Source organism: Gopherus flavomarginatus, chromosome 4, assembly GCF_025201925.1.
Source record: "Gopherus flavomarginatus isolate rGopFla2 chromosome 4, rGopFla2.mat.asm, whole genome shotgun sequence".
NCBI lineage: Eukaryota > Metazoa > Chordata > Testudines > Testudinidae > Gopherus > Gopherus flavomarginatus.
The window spans coordinates 117,300,324-117,321,554 of NC_066620.1; the positions used below are offsets into that span (position 1 = coordinate 117,300,324).

General features: G+C 46.6%; 1 protein-coding gene across 1 annotated transcript in view; it reads left to right on the top strand.

Moving 5' to 3' along the window:
• SAMD3 (sterile alpha motif domain containing 3) overlaps positions 1–21,231 on the top strand; it is a 91,877-nt gene that overhangs the window by 63,846 nt on the left and 6,800 nt on the right. The window contains exon 7 of the mRNA XM_050949681.1: positions 3,735–3,902. Coding sequence (XP_050805638.1) covers positions 3,735–3,902 — 168 coding nt within the window. The remainder of the gene's footprint in view (positions 1–3,734; positions 3,903–21,231) is intronic.

Sequence of the window (21,231 nt, forward strand, 5' to 3'; positions counted from 1 at the left end):
AGTAGATTCAATGGAAGTCTTGTCAAAACAGGCAGATTTCCCTGTCTCCAGTGGCTCTGGAAGATAGAGAAACATGCTGCATCTACCTCCCCTTCTCTCTTTCTCCCCCCTCCCCTGAACAGAGCGGCAGAAATCCAGGCCACTCTGCCTCTTCACTTTCTGGGAGTGGGCAGCACCTCTCTGGCTCCTAGATCGGGATGGGGTGAGGGAGGGGAGTGTTTGGCAGAGCACACAGGCTCTCTGCCTTTCTGGCTTGTGAAATGGACAGGGCCCTTCTCTGAGGACAGCAATAAGGCCTAAAGATTTAATCTCATTTCTCCTGAAATAGAATTTTCTTTATATTTGTTCCCATGAAAATGTTGTTATTTTGTTCCTCTTCAAGACTAAACTTTTTCTCAGAAATATGAACATTTTCATGGAAAAGGGGTCCCTTTTTTCTGCCAGCTCAGTGAACTGTACTATTGGGTACGATCTTGGCCCTCAAATACTCTCCCCTGCCAATGCCTATGGTTTACAATTACTTTCCTATTTTTTAAAAAAGTCTTTCTCTCTCCTGTGCCTGTGTGAAAGACCCACAACCAGGAGAAAACAATTGATTGTATTTGGGGTGCTGTTAGGTGCACAGAGGAAACAAACCAAAGAAAAAGAATTCTCCAGTCTTTCTGTGCTAGTAATCTTAGAGCAGGCCTACTGACAGCAATTCCGGTGGCCAGGGCCGTCCCTTGGGGGGTGGCAGGGCCCAGGACAGAGTGACGAATCCGGCAGTGGCTGGGGCCCCCGAATCCTTTTAAATTACCCAGGCCCCTGGGCAAATGCCCCCTTTGCCTCCTCGCCTGGTCTGTTTTAGAGCTTGTCTACATGAACAGTTAGATCGTTGCAAGCTGAGATGTGAATCTACCGTGTGCACCCTGCTGATGCACATCAACAGTTTGTTAGAGTACTTCAGTCTAGTCTTCTTTGAAACGAGACTGGCTCAAAGTGCATTAATGCAATTTGCTGCAGTCTAGTTGTTCATCTAGACAAACAGTGAGGTTTTCCTTGTAATTATAGTATGTAAGTTCAGATAGAAATGAGTGTTTCAGGTTGATGAAGTCTTGATAATGGCACCAAGACCACTTAGAGATTCATGAGTCTGCTCTACAGCCTTAGCTAAAAGCCAGTTGGCTTGTAGCTCATGCAGTAGAGGGTCATGCACTAAGCTCCAGAGGTCCCCGGTTTGATCCTGCCTGCTGGCAACAGAGGCCTGTCAGTGTTACACATGAGCACTGCTGTCTCACTCTAGGTGTGTAGGTGCCTAAGCCACAGAGTGATGCACAAACCAGGGAAAGATAGGTATTCACTTGCCTGAAGGGCCCAATCTGGTACATGTGCTCAGATGTCACCTAGGAGATCAGGCTACATACATGAACCTGCAGAAAACAGCCAGGGGACACCTTGCTCATAATTTATAGCCCAGTGGTTAGATCACTCACTTGGGATGTGGAAGATCCCCTGTCAAGTTCCATCTGTGTCTGATGAGGAGAAAGGATTTGAATAGGTATCTCTTACCTGTCAGGGGTGTACCCTAATCACTGAGTTATAGGATGTTTTGATGTGGGATCCCTTCATCTTCCTCCATTGAAGCTATTCCACTGTGAATTAATAATGAAAGAGTCATTGGCCAGAGAAAATGAGCGAGCGTCAGAATTGACTCTGTAGCATGGTAGTTAGATGTGAGATACAGAATCCAGTCCCCTTGCTCCCATGAATTTTTTAAATTGTTTATTCAAGTGGATTAGCTTTAACAGGAGAGGGTAACCCACATCAGAATATCCCATAGCCCAGTGGCTAGGGTGCTCACCTGAGAAGCGACAGATCTGTGTTCAACTCCCTTCTCATTAGGCAGGGGGAGACTTGGGCTGGGGAGTCTCCCACATCCCAGGTGAGTATCCTAGTCGCTGAGCTAAAAGTTATGCGGAAGGTCTGCCCCTTCCCCTGGCTCTTTGAAAAACAGCATTGGCAGCTAATGCCAAAAGAGGGTTTGAAGCTGAGAATCCCAAGCAGAGAGAGGCATTGAACACCCTTAGAGGAGCAGGGCTTTGGACACACTCTTAGCTTCAGTATCTCCCATTGGATAGCCTAGACTGGGAGCCACCTACCATGCTGTTTTTGTGAATCCCATCCAGAGGCACTATCTGTCTCTACTCATTGTATAGGGATCTTAGTGCCGAACTCTAGCTTTGTGAATCCCAGTGATTTTGTAGGAACTGGGACACAGAGTGTTGCCACGCCAAAGTTTCCTTGTGAAAATGGCTCCTCGTGCCTGGACTGGTTAATCATGGACCCATGTTGGCACAAGGTTTAAAAGTTCAGAAGCAAGTGCTGTTCTGTGGGATGTGTAGAGCTACATCATCATCTCCTCCTGTTTCCAGTGCCAAGTTTAGGTAGGGCTTTGGTACCTAGACTGCCAACCACCTCAAGTCTAGGCCCATTTTATAGATGGGGAAATGAGGCATAGAGAGGTTAAGTGACTTACCAAAGTCTGAGGCAAACCAGGGACTTGAACCCAGGTCTCCCATGCTCTGAGTGAGTGACCTAACCACGAGACAATCCTTCTTCTGGCTTTATTTATCCTAATCCTAATTCTACAGGCTTTATTTATTTTGGTGGTGTTCCTACGTCTCAGAAAATAAGAATAATCTGATACTTTGTAACTGCGGGAAGCGGTGCTGAAAATAGGGAGACTTATTTGTGTATCAATTTTATACATTTGAGTGACTCCTGGAGCATCTCTCCTTTCAGCCAATTTAATACTTGCTCAATTTTGTAACCTTTTATTGCAGAAATGTGAATAATACGATAAACAGCAACTCTTGCAGGAAGGATTTACAAACTGAGTCATTGATCCAGTTGTCAAAATTAGCATCATTGTCTTGGGTTTGCCACTTTTCAGGTGCTGCTCAGATACCCCAGTATTGGGAGTGGTATAGGAACTTATTTAGAATAGCTGTCTTTAAGAACAGCAAGTGGAGACAGAACTTCCACTGGGACTTCCTCCTTCTATGCTAAGTATTTGGGGTGATGGAGTGGGGAGTCTCATTGAGGCAAAAACAACTTGTATAGTTAACTAATTCATTCTAAAGGAAGTGCTTGTAAATTAAAAGAGAGAGAGCCTCAGTAAGATACGACTGCTCCAAGCTGGGTCTTGACTATATCAAATGAAAAATCAGGTGTTTTCTCCACATTTTGGTATGCTTCAAATATGAAGTTTTATGTTACCATCTTGTAGAAGCCAGTACACCACAGCTATTTCCAGGGAAACTTGAGTTGGGGCAGTAGATTTGGGATTAAACACAAGTAAACAGCAAAGAGCTTCAATGAGTAACTTTCACCATCTTTTAACATACAGTCATTTTTTCTCTCTTATGCTGCTAGGTCATATAAAGCTACAAAATACTAAATTGATGGACATTGGTGATATTAGGAGGCAGATATGACAGAGTGGCATTCAAACTGCAGCTTGTCTGTTTTCTGGCCCATACTGTAATTGCCTGCTTTTCTTCGGGACAGCCTCTGCATATTGGGTTTAGGTACCTAAGTATATAAACTGTAGGTGCAGTTAAAGAAGCTTGCTAAAAATTTGTACCCATCCTTGTCAGTTTTTCCTTTGTCTAGAAATAGTAGATAATGACCTGCTTTGAGAGAGTGGCGCAAACTCCTGATGGATTCTAATGATGGTGGGTTTTTTTATGCAGTTGCTATGGAAACGAGCCCTTAAAGATCGCTTCAAATATGTGCGGAGACCAATTGAAGATGATGAGCAGGTTATAAGGAACAAATGCAAGTTTGGTCACAGGCGAGGACAAACAAAGAAATCTTCGGCTGAAAATAGATGTGATGAAATCCAAATAGTGCAAATAAAAGTAAGTTTTCTGGTTCCTGTTAGAAGGGAAAGTTAGTCCATAAATAACGTGAATGGGAAATATGTACCCTTGGCTCTACGGTGGCAGTAAGACACCACATGCAGAAGTAGGAGTAGCCTCACCCTACTTGGAGCTAGCTGTGCATGAGTGGTGCTCTTTGGGCCAAGGGAGAAGCAGTTGGGGCTTCTAAACTGTGGCGGGATGGTGGGGTTAGGGGTTTCTGCAGAGATGACTGATGCCTGCTGAGAGTGGGGGGCACAATTTAAAGGTTCACTCCCCCCAACAGCATGAGGCATGTCCCCCCTTGCCCTCAGTGGCCCCTCCCTGCAGCTCCCTGGTGTTAGCTCCACTTGGAGAGGCAGCAGCAAGCAGTTGGGAGCTGCAGGGAAGGGCTGCTGCTTTAGCTACACGGGGAGAGACAGCAGCAAAGGCTCCCAGCTGTTTGCTGCTGCCTCTTGCAACATCCGCAGAGTCCAACTTGCAGGGACCAGCAACCGCCATGCAGGGAGGGAGCCTGAGGCACCATGTGACTGAGCAGGGCCAGCAAACCCTAGCAAAAATACGTGAGGGGGTGGGGGGGAAGGGAAGGGAAGAGACAGTCTCTACGCAAAAGAATAAATGGACACAAATCTGACATCAAGAATCATAACATTCAAAAACCAGTGGGAGAACACTTCAGCCTCTCTAACCACTCAGAGACAGACTTGAAGGTGGCAGTTTTGTGTAGATTGCCACGTCCTTTTAGGGGCGAAAGAAAAATGCAGACTTGTTATTTACCAGGCTGCACGTGGCAATAGACTGAATAGGTAAGGGATGCAAGGAGGGTATGGGTCATGATGCAAACTGCAGGCACGCACACAACTAAAATTAATTAATTAAAAGTTTTATTGGGGATAGTTACAAGGGGTAGGGGAGCAGCGTATGATTAACTAATAGGGTTAATGGACCTTAAAACATACAATGGCTAAAGTATTTACTATCAAACAATATTTATAAACAAAGATGCAGTAAACAATATTTATAGACACGGATGCAGCATTTAGTAATAACCAATACTTACGAATACAAACCAACTCATAACGACCGGCAAACGTAGAAACTCTGCTTAAAACACGTGAGCTGAGAGAGGCTTCGAGGTGATCAGGCTCGGTTACGGGTGTGCACAAGGTACACAGGGTTCGTTTTTCTTTCTCCTCTTCTGCCTGCACATGGCAGACCAGCCTAAAATACCCACGATGACATCATAGAAGTGTCATAGGGGACGGGGCCCAAAAACTGTGTGTGTTTGTTTCTGATTGGTACAAGCAAAGTTTACACCAAGTAGGGGAGCAGGTGCCTGAAAGTCTGGCTTCGCCCCCAAAGGGTGAGGAAACGCATATAGTTCAGAATGCGTTTAACACTGAATGACAAAGGAAGAGGCCAGGGCAATACTGGTATGGGCAAATCTTTTAGGATGCAGACAGGAACTTATCTTAACATGCCCCCGTGCCCTGGCCGAAAATAGTTTGGCCGAAAACCTAAACTTCCGAGTCCGACTCCTCATTCCCACCTACGAGGGGATGCACTTCGGGGGTGGAAGCGATGTAGGCCGAGGCAACAAACTTGTGAATGCAGGCTTTAATGAAGGTACATCCGAGACAGAGAAGAGCGAGCCCAACCAGAAGGGACACAAACAGGGATTGGAAATAGGATTTGTAGGGCGCAAGGCCAAACCAATCGAGCCATGACCAAAACTGGAAGGACTCTCGTGACTCTTTGACAGTAGAGCTCAACATTTGCAGGTCTTTAACAATTGAGGACAAATTAGGAGAAATAGAAGGCAAAGAAACACAACATTTATCAGCAAACTCGGGATATACTTCAGCAAATTTAGTACAAAATGAGGGAGATTGTAACAAATATTGAATCATTAATCTATTTTGAATACTATACTGAACAAGGGAATTTAACTGCTGATTAACTAAGGAGAGGCCTTTTGCTGTAGTATTAGCAAGCATTTCAATAGCAAGGGATTGAAACAGCACTTGATCACGTAACATCATATAACCGACAGGGTTAAAACTAACAACAGAGGAGGCGAGGGAGGAAGCTGCTGTTTGCAAACGAGTCCAAAACGAGCGGGTACTACGATGGTGTCGGTGGCTAGATGGCAAGGTATAAATACCTCCCCCCTGTAGATACAGGGTGCCAATGGTGCATATACCCCGGGGGTTGGGAGGAAGCACAGCAAATGCGACATTACCACAAATCCAAAAATGACCAGGTCTTAAGGAAGAAATTGTGGTATGGCTCCACCTATTATTATTCACGGAGAAAAAGCTGGATGCACGATTGATACATGCAGCCTCAGCATGATGCATATGCTGGGCATGGAACAGATACATATGTGTTATGGAGGTATAAAAGGTTCCAAAAAGAATATTATAATTAAGATGATAAGAACAATTAAGGGGAGCGGGGTAGGTGTAAGTAAGAGTGGGTTTAGTTAGGGAGGTATTAGCATAAGAGAAACTCCACATAGAACAATTAGAATAAGTACCCACCCAAGTAGGGGCTGGGGTTAAACTATTACCAACAGAATCTCAACAATGAGATGCTGGAACTCTAATACTTTCAATTAAAGGAAAGCTATGATCACTTCGACCTGAAGCATTAAGAACTGGAAACACATAAGAATTAAATTGTGAAGAACAATTATTCCAAACACTAGAAGCAGCCCACTGCACATAGGGGGAAGAACAATTTACATTAGACCAATTAAATGAAAAATTATAAACTATTGGTACAAATTGAAAGGGTAATGGATATTTAGGTGAGAACTGAGTAGAGCAAACAAGACAATCTTCTGGATTCAGCGCTGACAGGGACTGGTTTCCACTGACCTCCTGCACCCAGTAGGCGGCGAACCATGTTTGTAGTCCACCTTCTCCTAAGGGTTCCATGGGCAAATATGTTGTGAGGAAGGGCAGTATAACCTGTAAAACAGAATAATAGGAACCCTGCTCAGGGGCATTAGTTTGTTTTTTAAGAACTACATTTGCTGAGCCAGTTATGATGAACTAGCTTGTTACCGGGGGTAGTTGTAGCCACTAAGTAGGTGTTAGGGTACTTGCCGGCCCGTAGAATGGTGGTTTTTATAGGTTTTCAATGGCCGGAGGCTTGGGGTTCTGTAAGCCAAACCAGTTGGCTGGTGTTAAACATGGGGGACCAAGGCGGCTTAGGTGTAGGTGAAATGTGAGGCCAGCGAGAGTAACTTTTGTTGAGTGCAATAAGTACCTGGGGTAAAAATGAAATCCAGTTTTTAAAATCAGGGTTGGGGTTTGCTGTTCGCAACATAGTTTTAAGGACTGCGATTTTTCGCTCTACCACACCATTGCTTTGAGGATGATATTTAGTATGGATGTGAAGGGAAGCCCCCTATCCGAAAATGAGCTGTTCAATGCTTTTGCTGGTAAAGGGTGGTCCACCATCTGCTTGGACTTCAGTGGGAGTGCCCCAGGCAGCTGCTGTTTGCTTAAGAGCCACAGCGACAGAAGCAGCATTGGTTTTATTAAGAGGAACACAAAAGGTTTGTCGAGACCCCAGATCGACAGTAACTAAGGCTTTTGGAAAACGACGAGCACCTGGCAAGGGTCCTATTAAGTCAATTTGCCATGTACTACCTGGGGCAAAGTGTTCTGCAGCGTATGCAGAGCGCTCATATCGGGGACGATTCATAGTTTTTACCTGCACACACTGCAAGCAGGACTGAACAATGAGCTTGCACTGACTGCGGCTAACGTCAGGCTTTTGGTTAGAAAAGCTAGATAACAGGCCGTACAATTTTGTGGGTGGTAAGTGTCCTCATTCTTCGTGGAGCCAGCGCAACAGCGGGTCTGCCTGTACGGCGGGATTTGCCATATGAACTTGGGAGACCTCTCTCATTCTTTGATCAAGACTGGAATGCAGGGGGTTAGAGTCTGGTCAATGGGAGGGACAGTGCGTAACGAACCAAGGGTGAGAGAATTTACGAATTAGGGCAAAAATTTGGTCCCACAATTTAACAAAAGCTGAAGGAGAGGCTTGCTCAATTAAAATGTCTAAACAAAATTGAGAATCGATACCTAAAACAACTTGCTTGTTGGCAGAGTGGGCATTAGCAACATGTTGGGCAGCTAAAAGAACGCCCTGCACCTCGCATTCTTGTGCGGAGCAGGAGGGGGGCAGCAACTGCACATTAAAGTGATTACATGTGGAACAAAGAACTCCTGCCCTAGAGGATGGTGAGGTGCCCCCGTCAGACACAACCCAGGGATCATATTTTACTTCAATGCATAATGGTTGGTGGAGGGGGGGGGGGGCGCTAAGATGTTATCGCTGGGAGTTAGGGTCCATGCCTGCCAAGCTACCTCAACCTGGAAACAGAGAAGCTGCCAGGTGCGAGTAGTGCCATGAAACTCGGGTGGAGGGGTACTTGTAAGCCACGGGATTAAATGAACACGTGGTCCAGACAGGGTACCTGGGATAGGGAGTTGGGACCAGTGACGCGCACTGGACGCAGCCAGTAGCATTTTTCCTACTAGACCATAGTTATATTGGGGTCCAGACAGGCGATAGGCCCAATTGTAAATAGCATTACCATGTTGCAGTACAGTGAACCCTACATGGTGTTTTGTAATAAACAACTTAATGTTGAGGGGTTCTTGGAAATTAAAACGGGCGAGGTGGGGGTTAGAGGCGAACCAGCCAGCTAGTTTCTCTAACCTTTGTTGTGCTGATGCGTTCCATACTTCTCGGGAGCATTTAGAAGAGAGAGAGCTTTGTAGGATTTCTAGGTTAAAAATTAGCTGTGCTGGGATATATTGGCGGTGATAGTTAAGGAGACCTAATAGCTGCTGAAGCTCTCGTGGAGGGGCTTCTGTCCAAGAGTCTAATACACTGGCTGGGGCTTGGGTGTGAGTGGTGGGAGTGAATTGGAGTCCCAAGAATGAGAATTGCTGGCTGGCCTGCAGGTGGCTCTTTGTTTTGTTAATTTGCCACCCATCTGCTTCTAATGCATCAATTATCATTTGGGTGGTACTTTGAACTGCTTGTGGATTGGGCCCACAAATGACAATGTCATCTACATAGGTTAGCACGTACACATCCTGTAGGGGTTTTACCTTTTGTAATGTGATATTGAGATGGGACGATGCAAGTGCAGGAGAATTACAGAACCCCTGTGGGCAAACTTTCCATTTATATTGGACGCCCTTAAAAGCAAAGTTTAAGATTCCTTGTGTGTCTTGGAGTGGGATTTGGTAAAACATATCTTTTAAATCAAGCGTACATGCCCACTGATTACTTGCATCGCTTAGTTGCCACTGTATTTCGGGAATGGTGGCAGAGCTGAAAATGCGATAGGCTTTACACGGCTGTTAGCTTGTCTGTAATCAATGACAAGGCGATATTTAGAGGGATCGCCGGGCTTGGGAATACCCCAACCTGCGGACAGAAAGGTGGATGCAGTGACCCTTTCTGTTTTTTTTTCTTCTAGAAGCTGAGTGAGCAAAGCTTCAATAAGGGGAAGCCCTTCGGATATTGTGGGAATAGGGGAAAATTTCCATGGCTGGGAGTTAACTACTTTGGGGGTATAGGGGGAATGATCGCCTACGGTTATAGGGAGGGCTTGCAGAATTTGATCATGCAGTTTAAATTTTTTAATATCTGAGACACCTAGCAGATTTTTTGATCCCAACAAGGCTTTTATTTTTCTTACGTATTTTCCGTGGGCAATTTTAACCCAAACCACGGGTTTTTCTTGTACTGCATTGAGACCTTGAACAAACATAAAGGAGCCAGTAGGACAGTGGGGAACGTTGGGCTCAATAACGCTAACTTGAGCTCCAGTGTCTAATAAAAAGGAAGTGGGGGTGTCACCGTTAACTAACAGGGTGGCGTATGGGCGTTCATCGGTGGGATCTTTAATTTGGGCCGGGCAGCATCCGGCCCTATTAGTTTTTTGTCCTAACATAGTCTTCCCAATTTTTCCAGCCTAGCTGTTCAGCTACATTTTGCTGCTCTTGGTTTGACATTTTACGCAGGGCTTCCTTGGGGATCCCTTTGTTAAGAAGGAAGCTGAATAGTGCCCGTTCAGCTTTAGTTCGCTCGGGATATTTTTGGGGATTAAACTGACTTTTTGGAGGGTTTTTTGGTGGTGAATCAACTGGGAGAACAACAGGCGAGGGTGGCAGTAACAACTTAATTTTACTAACCACTTCAAATAACGTTAAGATGGGTCTGCGAACGGCCGCATGCAAGTGCAGCATGGCACCGGTGTCAGCTCCAGGGGCAGCTTCTAATGCCAAATTAACCGCCTCTGCTGAGACAGGAATTTGGGTGGGATCAGTAACGTGTATAAAGGGTGTGGCCACCAATTGCTGTTGAACAGTTAAATTAAGTGGATTTTGTATTGGATCCCACAGGGCTATGGAAGCTCCTGCGATTGCCCATATTAGATCGTGTGGAGTAACTAAGGTTCCCGGAGGGATATATAATCCTTTAAAACTGCCTTGCATTGCTAAAATGGCAGCTGCCGGGGTGGTAAGTGGCCAAATGCGATTATTTAATAAAGCGTGACCCGGGAAGCCTCGTGCCCAATTGGCCGTTTTGGCTAAGGTGCTGGGCTCCTCGCGGTCCACCAATTCTGCTCCGTGTTCTAAGGCTAGCCGCCCGACCCAAACCATGGGTGCCTCGTCGGCTTTCCTTTGCGTTTCCTTTAAAAACTCTTTAAGTTCGGCCTTAGTACGTGTTCGCAGTTCAGAAACCTGCGTGGTGTTGCCTGTTTGTGCGTCTATTTTAGTTTTAGTTATTGCAATAGGCAAAGCTTCTGCTACGGTTTCAGATTCTGCAAATTCTGGGGCTGTTGGCAGAGCTGGATACAGAGGAGTTTTAGGAGCTTCATATGGGGGTGGCAAAATTTTCCGAGAGGGACGTGGGGGGGGGGTAGTGATGGGCTCTACCTTTTCTGTCTTCTTCTCATTATTACCTTTAGGAGAGCCTGGGGCTGCCTGTTTAGCTGCAAACATTGTGCCTCCATGGAGGACAGAACACAGATCGAGGGCCTTGCATATCATGCTAAACAGGACGGTGGAAACATCCTCAGATTTATATTCATCGGGTCGCAATTTTTTGGTTTTCTTAATCAAATTTAATTCTTTTATCATTTGGCATAATAATTTATGTGCCGGATCAGCAGGTATTACCCGAGGTGGGGGAATTAATTTGGAAACGGTGCCTCCAGATTTTCTAACAATGCGGCTACATTCTCTCCAAAGTTGAGAGGGATCTGCAGCACCGAGGTTTTCCACAGTCTCCGTGCACTGAGGCTGCAGGGAACAATCGGCTGGCTGACACCTAAAGCTCGAGTGGCACCGAAGGAGGCATCCCATATCTGCCAGGGTTAATTCATAGACTCTAGGACTGGAAGAGACCTCGAGAGGTCATCGAGTCCAGTCACCTGCCCTCATGGCAGGACCAAATATTGTCTAGACCATCCCTAATAGACATTTATCTAACCTACTCTTAAATATCTCCAGAGATGGAGATTCCACAACTTCCCTAGGCAATCTATTCCAGTGTTTAACTACCCTGACAGTTAGAAACTTTTTCCTAATGTCCAACCTAAATCTCCCTTGCTGCAGTTTAAGCCCATTGCTTCTTGTTCCATCATTGGAGGCCAAGGTGAACAAGTTTTCTCCCTCCTCCTGATGACACCCTTTTAGATACCTGAAAACTGCTATCATGTCCCCTCTCAGTCTTCTCTTTTCCAAACTAAACAAACCCAATTCCTTCAGCCTTCCTTCATAGGTCATGTTCTCAAGACCTTTAATCATTCTTGTTGCTCTTCTCTGGACCCTCTCCAATTTCTCTACATCTTTCTTGAAATGCGGTGCCCAGAACTGGACACAATACTCCAGTTGAGGCCTAACCAGCACAGAGTAAAGCGGAAGAATGCCACAGAAGTTTTAAATGCAAAAACTAACAGTAGTGCAGCCTTTAAGGTTAAAAAATCATGATAGCAAAATTAAGAAATCATAATTTATTTTAGCTTTTATTTGATTTCTATATATTAATAAATGTATCTGGCTCAGGTCCCTTAGACTATGATTTAGACATTACAAACGCACACTTTAACAAGATGTTTATTAGCATCCTTTTTGGCAAGAGCTTTGTGTATGTATATTTATAAGAACACACAGAAAGGCACCCATCCAAGGCACTGGGCACCATGTCATAAATTAAAATAGCAGAATACACATCCTTGTTTCATGTCTTTACAGAAGCTAATATTCTTCTTTAAGTGCTTGCTCATGTCCATTCCATTCCTAGTGTGTGCATGCCTATGTGCGCGGCCATTGGAGATTTTTGCCTTAGTGGTATCTGTAGGGTCGGCTGTGGTGCCCTCCTGAGTGCAGCACTCATGCGCTTGTGTATTAGGTGCCGCTGGCCCTAGGCCCTCTCAGTTCCTTCTTACCTCCTGTGGTGGTTAGTCAAAGCATCTTTTCCTTGCCTAGCAAGGACTAGGTCCAGCCTTAGGGTCTTGTAAGTAGTTGTTAGTGTTAAGTAGTTGGTAAGTGTAGTTAGAAGTTAGAGTTCCATTGGAGACTTTGCCCCATGCAAGGCATGCACCGATCTCCGGGATTTAAGTTTTGCTTGGACTGAAACAGGCCTGTGCCTGTGAGGGACCCCCACAGCAGCTGCCTGAAGTGCTTGGGGGAGACAAGTGTTGCATTTGCAATAACTTTTGACCCAGGACCCAGAAAGAGCATGACATCTGTCTGAAGGCCCTTGTCATGAAAGCTGCTCTCTGCCCGGCTTCTGAGCCTTCCCAGCCGGACTGTAGCCCAGTACCTCAGCCTCGGTGTGTAGCACACCCCAGCACGGGGCTCCACCTGGCACCGCTCTCCATCACTGGTGCCCAAAAAGAGTGTCAAGAAGCATGACTCCCTGGCACCAGGCAAGAAAGGCCATGGGGTATCGTGCCTCCCCAGTCGGTGCTGGTAGCCCCCAAAGAATCTGCCACTGACTCCCAGGAGTGGTATGGGACCCAGACTTGTGGCAGGGCTGACACCTTCCCAAGCTGTCCCAGCGCCTAGAGAGCAGAGGCCTCTACCAGTGCCACAGGAAGCGGCAAAGGCTCCCTGTGAGGTCAAGCCAGATATCAGGACCCCCCCGAGGGCAGTTGAGCGCTGCTGATTCCCAGAACCGAGGCAGCGCTTTCCAATTCCGTATCACAGATCTTCAGCTTTGCAGCCCAGTTCCTCTCTGGCTTGCCCAAGATTACTGGTACCATGATTGTGGTCTCTGCCCTCTCAACGCGGTTTGCCTAGGGGGAGGCACATTGTATCGCTGGCACTGTTTGCTCTCCTGCTGGTCGTCTTCTTGGCGCAGATCCTCACCTGCCACACCGTGGGAACGATCTCTGTCACAATACCAGTCCCCCAGCCCTGGCCCTCATCCTCCTATTTGATGCACTGGTCTCCAGCGGCGACGGTTCGCTGACAGATGCAGGCATTGACGGCCCTGCTTTTCCTCCTCATTTAGCCATGAAGCAGCCATGCCGTGAGATGCAGGGAGCTGAGTGCAGGATGCAAAGTGTGACTGCGATTCTGTATGAGTACGTTGGAATGGAGAGGAAGAGGTATGGGAGGCTGAACTGTCAGCATTAGAAGGTCGAAGAAGCACACCAGGGCAATGAGAATGAGCTTGGCTCAATCTGCCTTCAGCTTGAGAATGACTTGTGGGATGATTGGGATCCAGGGGAAAAGCATACAGGAGAGCTGACTGAGATGGAAAGTGTCAGACAGGGAGCCTGGACTGTGGCCCACTCAAGAACAGAACAGATAACATTTTCTGTTGTCCCTCATGGCCCTCAATCTTCAGAATACCCCACACTGTGAAGATGACCCAGAGAACACCTGTCTTCACAGACCCCTCGTGTTTCAGGGGAAAATTCCTGATGAGTTGGTCTGTGAGATGATTCTGGACCCTGGGCAAGCGGTTGGCTGTCAGAGATCACACTCTCCTTGATGCAGAACTGCCACAACCAGTTTTCCTCCTGGAGTGTGTGTGCTCTCCCTTGCCTGTTCATATACTTCATCGTGGTGGTATTGTTGATAAGTATCTGAACCACTGAAGGGAAGCACCATAAACTGGAAGTGTCACTCACTACAATGAACTGAAGGAATTTTCTGTGGCTTGGCAAAATCATCACATGAAAGCGTCCTGAAGTTCCAGAGCAACAAAGCAGTCATTCTGAGACAATGCAGGGGAGGGTAGTTGATAGAGTGACTATTCAGCACCTCATGTATTTGCTATATTTGTTGAAGCCACAAAGGTCGAGAATGGGTCTTGCTCCTCCCTTGGATTTTGGCACCAGAAAGTACCAGGAATAGAAGTTGTGACACCCCCCACCCCCATCATGTGTTCTGGTGGAACCTTCTCCACTGCCCCCAAAGCCTGTAGAGAGTGAACCTGCTTGAGGAGCAATATCTCATGAGAGGGGTCCTGGAGGGAGCAGGGAGGTGGAGAGGAGCTAGATGGCATAGCCCGATCTGATGATGCTTAAGACCGAGCTTTCTGTGTGATTGAGCCTCAAGCATTGTAAAAGCAAGCCAGCCTGTATGCAAAGAGAGGGGATAGGCAGAAGGGAACAATGACTGGAACACTGCTCTGGACCAAGGAGTAAAAATGGGTGCTTGGGGGGTGCCGGGGCAAGGCATGTTAACTGGTCAAAACCTGGACCAGAATGTGTCCTCCTCTGGGACCTGTGCTCCTTTCTGCAGTAGTTCTGCTGTCTTGTGGGAGGGAAAGTCTTCCCAAATGTGAGCTACAGAGGATGCTGCTGTTGACCACTATAGGGGCACCTCTGCACTGCCACCATATACACCCCCTCGGACCATAGGGTAGCTCTAGAGTCCTTGGAGGAGTCCAGAGTCTCGTCTGTCTTGTCCGACAAAATGAATTCTGCCGTCGAAGGGCAAATCTTCTATGGCCTGTTGTACATTGGGGTCAATGCCTGAATTCTGCAGCCAGGATGCCCTTTTCCTTGGTTCCCACCGAGGCCATCACTCTGGCCAAAGTATCTGCGACATCTAGTGCAGACTGCAAAGAAGTGTTACCCACCAAGCAGTCTTTGGTAATAAATGCCCCAAATGCCTCCCTTGAAGCTTCAGGCAGCTGGTCAGCAAGCTTAGACATAGCTGTCCAGTTCACAAAATCATATTTGGATAGAAAATGCCTGCTAGGTACCAGAGCACGTTGGCAAGGAAGAGGAGGTTAAAGCACTACATTTCCTTCCTTTTGTGGGTTTAAATCAAGAATGCTATTGAAATATAGGTTATTAGTCAGTAATGAAGTGCTCTATCCTACCATCATTGCACGCTGGTAATTCCAATTGTTATTTAATTGGGAGCAGCACATATGTCAACAGCAGAGCAGACCCTTGCGATTTCACTGCTATCTTAGTTTTATGACACTGATCGTTGTTAGCAGAGAATCGTAGCAGGAGTGCAGTATATTTAACTACAATATGCTTGTGGATGAATAGTTACTTTCATAGTCAAGCTGGCTGAAAGGAAAAAAATAGCTGTTTGATTTATGCTTATTAGGTATTCTTACACATCAAATGCATCCGTTTAGATCTGGGAGTGGACTTAAATCTGCCCTGCAGGACTTTATCGTTCTCCATGGTTATGACCAGGCAGTTCAAGGTCAGATCTGAGTAAAAAACCCTCAAATCCCTGCGTTTCTCTATGCACTTCGTGGTAGGTGGTACTGAAGCCGGGATGCTCCAAGGGGCTCAAGGAGCACATTGTTAATAGGGAGGGTGACTCTCCCAGGGACAGGTGGCTGCAGGATATCCACAAACTCATGGATATTCTCCTGCAGGAACTCTGCTTGAATGCCCAGGGAAGCAGCCAGGCAATGCAAAAGGTCCTGGTATGCCTTGGAATCCTCTGGTACTGAAGAAGAGGAAGAGCCAGATACCACAGAATCATCTGGCGATGAAGACAAAGCAGTTAACTGTGCCAGATCTGGATTCTTCTCCAGGGCTGGTGGACCTAGATGGGATGACTCTGGAGGCTCCACAAGGGGAAGGTTCACCGGTGCCTGGGCCTTCAGCAGATCAATGATCACCACCACAGGCCTGCTTGATGATCTCAGCTTAGAGCAAGATTAGGTCTGGGACCTCTGCAACTGAGGAGTGTCCCATGGATTCTATGGAGACTACTGGTTTGGATAAGGTGTTGGTGACCAGTACTCCTGAGAGAATTCTGTACCACTTTGTGTATGCAGCATTCATATCCCCCCACAGATTTCTTTGCTTCCCCGCAGAAAAAGGACTTTCTGACAGGGAAGCAAAGGGAACCTGCAAGAATGGTCACGCACCCCTCCCCAGCAGTGCTGGTGCATCATTTTGGGCGCCCAGAGCAGCTGGCAGATAGGTAAATTACAACGGGGGAGGAGAGTGGGGTCCAGGATGTCCCTGCTGGTGGCTCCTATGCTGTACCAGTCTCATCTGCTAGTCTAGGCTGGGCTGGAGGAGGACAGGACTTCCTCTTCCCTGCAAGAAGGTTTAGGACGGGGGCTGACTAGCCCCCCAAAACCTCCCTGGCTGCAGGAAGCTCCACACTGCCACCTCACCCTCCCTTTCCTGCTCCTCATCCACCCAACTCCCATGCATCTCAACTTCCCCATACCCAGATCCCCCGCTGAGCCTCCTCCCCAAGCCTCTACCTCGCCGAACCTCACCCCCTGCACCTGGAATCCCCCTCTACTCAAACCCTGCTGCTGAGCTCCACCCTCCTGCATTTGAATCTCCACCCCTGCACCCAGACCATCCCCCCACCCCCTCTGCACCTGGACCCCTCCAATGAGTCCTACGCATCTGGACCCCCCATACCACTGAGCCCCAACCAGCTGCACCCAGACCCTCACCCCACAAAGCTCCACTCCCCCAGCATCCGGAGCCCCCTGCTGAGCCCCCCAACACCCAGACTCCCCTGCTGAGCCCCATCTTCCCACAGCCAGACCCCCTACCCCTGCTGAGCCCCAACCACTTTCCCCTGGATCCTCGACAGAGTCCCATTGCCCCTGCACCTGGAACCCCTCAACGATCCCATCCATCCAGATATCCCTCTGCACCCTCTACTGAGCCACTCACACCCAGATTGCCCCACTCAGAACCCCCTCATCCCACACCTGGATCCCTCCACACTAAGCCCCTTCACATTTGGAACCTGATGGGCTGAGCCTGTCTGCCCATACCTGGTGCAGAGAGGCAAGGCCCCGGGGGTGTTTCTGGGGCAGGCCCTGCGCTTGCGCTGTGTCAGGGTCAGGTGCAGCATCATTGCCGAGTCTGTCTCCTGGGGAGAAGGGGCTGCAGGTTGATCTGCTACCTCTGCAGTACATGGCTTTTGCTGCCCACTGCTATGCTGGAGTCTCCACGTTTATTTATTGACAAATAAAATTTGCAGTTTTGCAGAATTTTAAAGTAATGTGTGCAAAATTTTCAATATTTGGCACAGAATTCCCTCAGGAATCGTGGTCGGTAGGTGCTGGGTCAGAGGTCACCATCCCGACCATGAGATGAGTGCCAATCCTGGTATCCACAGTGCTACATGAGCACCTCCCTCCTTCCCCCCCATATGTGGGTTAGGTGATGGACAACTGAAAGAGGAAAATCCCAATGTGGACACCAAGGAGTCCCGGGCTTAGGGGGACAAAGGTGGAACCAGTCCTGAAGGTGCAAGCAGCCAGTCAGACTCGTCCATAGCCCAAAATGAAGAGGGAGCAGGCACTCACGGTGGAGATGGTACAGCTGGCACCAGGTATGCTTCTGTTGGTTCCAATGCTGGAAGTGGTGTCAATCCTGAAGTCGGCAGTGGTACAGAGGTAATTTAACGGTGCCGAAGTGGAGGGTAGTAAGTGCCACCACGGTGACATTAGCGCCACAGACAGCAGGGGTGCCAAAGTCGTTCCTGTTGATAAGATGACTTGTGCTGAGCCCAGCACCAGCCCCATTTCCACTGACTGTTGGTGATGAAAGACTCACAAGTTCAGTGGCTCTACCAGCCAACGAGGCTATAAATGATTCAGCCTTGGACCCTGGGAGAGGTTGGGATGAAAAGGCAGAGGAGATCTGTTCCTGCCTGATATGCCACCAGTGTGGAAACAGTGAGTGCTGGCATTGCCCTTGTTGGTACTAAACTCAATGGACACCCCTGGGCCGGAACCAGAGTCAACAGTACAGGGTCTCTGACCTCCCTGCGTGGTGCCGGGGAACGGTTGATGAGATCTGCTCCATCCCATGGGTCAGCACTCACTCATGCTGACCTGCACTCCTTCTGGAGGAAGTAGACAAGTCCCCAAATGATCTGGAGTGGCTATGATCAGTCTTATGTCACCCCTTCCTTGTCACGCTCAGTGGAGAGCAACTCCTCCATCTCTTTGGAGAGGCACCAACTCCAGGACGCAAAGCAGCAGCATTCTCAGAACTTGAGGGTGACCTCTGATTCATCATAGGTCTTGTGCTGAAAAAGGCCACACAACCTGTTCAAGCAGGTGCTGCTTTAGATGAAGATCCTGACTCCATTTCATGAACTATTTGCAAATCTCTCCCGCACAGAATGGACAATATTTAAGCCCTGATGAGGGCATCAACAGGGAAATACTTAAACTAAAGCTAACAAACACTAAACGTAACTAACACTATATTAAGAGTACTAATTAACTATAGACAACTAGAAAAATCACTAAGAAATAGAGAGGTGGTGAGGGTAGAAATCTCTCACAGCTCCAACTCTAGCCACAGGCGGTAAAAAGGAACTGAGGGGGATTGGGCGACACTGGCTCATATAGCCAGGGGTTGGGCTATAGCCATGAGACATGAGTGCTGTCCCTCCACGGGTACTGGTAGGCAAAATTTGCCAGTGCGTGCATACAGTGGTTCTGGTGTACCCACAACTAAGTGGAATACATGGCTGCATCTACTTGAAGAAGAACTCAGTCATGCTGGCCAGCCAAACCATGTTAAAGACTTGACTGCAGTAGACTATGCGTAAGCACCATTCTTCAAAAAAGTTTAAATGTCACTGCAGACAGGGACTGTAAACTGGTACACGCAGATAAATAGGGATCATTACTTCTCCCACTGAATGACATTCACCTCCCTGTTGAAATGGCTTTTTATTTATTGTAACAATCATCTTGTGACAAACTAAAAGGTAAAGGGAGAAAAAGAAGAAGGGATCTTGAATAGTCAAGCATTTAGATGAGACTGAGTGCTGATTAATAGCTCATGGACTGCTTTTCATTTGTAAGAATGTATTTCACAAATATATCTTTAAGAAAAAAATGATCTGATGAAATATACAAGTTCTGTAATAAGGCAGTTATATATGGAACATTCTGTTACAAGCATGGAGTTAAATACTTTTTTCAATAAACGCAAAAAAAGTTGATGTTGGATAATAAGCTCCTGATGTTAGAAATTATTCATATAGCCTTGAACCAATGCCAGGTTTCCCATTCTATCAAAAATCTCAAATTGGGTATGAATAAAACTCTGCTTAAAAATACCTAATAAGCATAAATCAAACAGCCATTTTTTCCTTTGTACTTTCAGCCAGCTCAGCTATGAAAGTAACTATTCATCCACAAGCACATTGTAGTTAAATATACTGCACTCCTGCTACGATTCTCTGCTAACCATCATTGTCATAAAACTAAATATAGCAGTGAAATAGCAAGGGTCTGCTCTGCTGTTGACATATGTGTTGCTCCCAATTAAATAACAATTGGAATTACAAGCATGCAGTGATATTAGGATAGATCATTCCTTATCGACTAATAACCTATATTTCAAGAGCATTCTTGATTTAAACCTACAAAAGGAAGGAAATGTAGTGTTTTGACAAGTCAGTGCATAGGGAGGAAGGGTTCTCACAGCCGTCAGCTAAGGGCCTGAATACCAGCCCAAAGCTCGTTATGAATTTGGTATTTCCTTGTGGTAGCATTTTCCACCCTCAAAGGGCTACAGATATTACCTAATAGTACCTCTCATCAAAATGCACATACCTGAAAAAATTTGCTAAAACTCCACAGGTATTAAGTGGGTAACGTACAATCTGGAGGCTGCTATTTTAACAATGCCAGCCAGAAATGCAGTTCCTTATTGCCTATGAGGATAGGAAGACCAGGGCTGCAGCCTGAGACATAGGGAAACAGGAGTGTTCTGCTGCTTTTTCTAGGTAAGTTGAGGGCTTTGGATAGGTGTGTGCAGCTCTGTAAGACTTTTTGCCTAAGCTAGAGATAGAGTTTAAAATTCAGAATAGCCTAAAAAGAGCAACAGAACACTCCTGTGGCAGTATCAGTCTGACACTGCAGCTGCTTCTTAATTATTTCACATTCCCATGTTCATGTAGACCACGTAGAGCATCTTGAAAGAAAAAATGCTTCAGGGCTGAGTTGTGCTTCTTTTCTCAGGTAAGCAATCTCACCAACTTCAGTGGGATGACTAGCATGAATAGAGTGAACATGATTTTGCCCTCTGTCATGTTTTCCAGTAGGTCAGGGGGTTACACATTTTTATGCCATTGCAGTGTTTCTTCTAATTTGTGTTGTGCGAGTTTAGTTCAGCTAGTGGAGTCAGTAACTAAAAAGGCTCTCGTAAATGCATAGCCATCTGTGTAGCAGGATCCATGCAGTCAGGGGTTTGGCTGTGCTTGCTTTGATAGCTGAATGAAGATTAAAATGGAGGGAAGGTCACAACCTAGTCCTAGTACTTGTTGCCAAGGTTGTCTATGGCCACATCATGCCACACTAAGTCCATTCTGTGTCGTGTGTGATGGGGCTGTTGGGAGTATTTGCCTCTCCAAGAATGAGCAATTGCAGCACAGTTCAGGTGATTGAACAAACTGCTGGAATTCTGCAAACACAAAAGACACATCACTGGCACCAGTGCCACTTGGAGATGTCATTCACATATCCTCATGTGTGCTGGTTTTTTTTAACCACTGTTCTTTGTGCTGCGGCCATGCTGAAGAGTGAGGGGTGGGTTGAAAGTGCTTAATAAACCCACATGTGTATATAATAGCTGACAAACGCCCCTTCAGCTGGACTACAATTTTGTGATTAGAAACAGATTACAGGGAAAAATGCTCCTAAGTATTTTAAATATGCATTACCATTCTGAACATGCTAAAATATAGTTCCAGCAGCAGTGTGCTTATTTGACACAACTGCAGATGTCGCTGTGCTTGCAGACTTCCAGTTACTAAAGATAACAAAGCTGGTTATGTTGTCT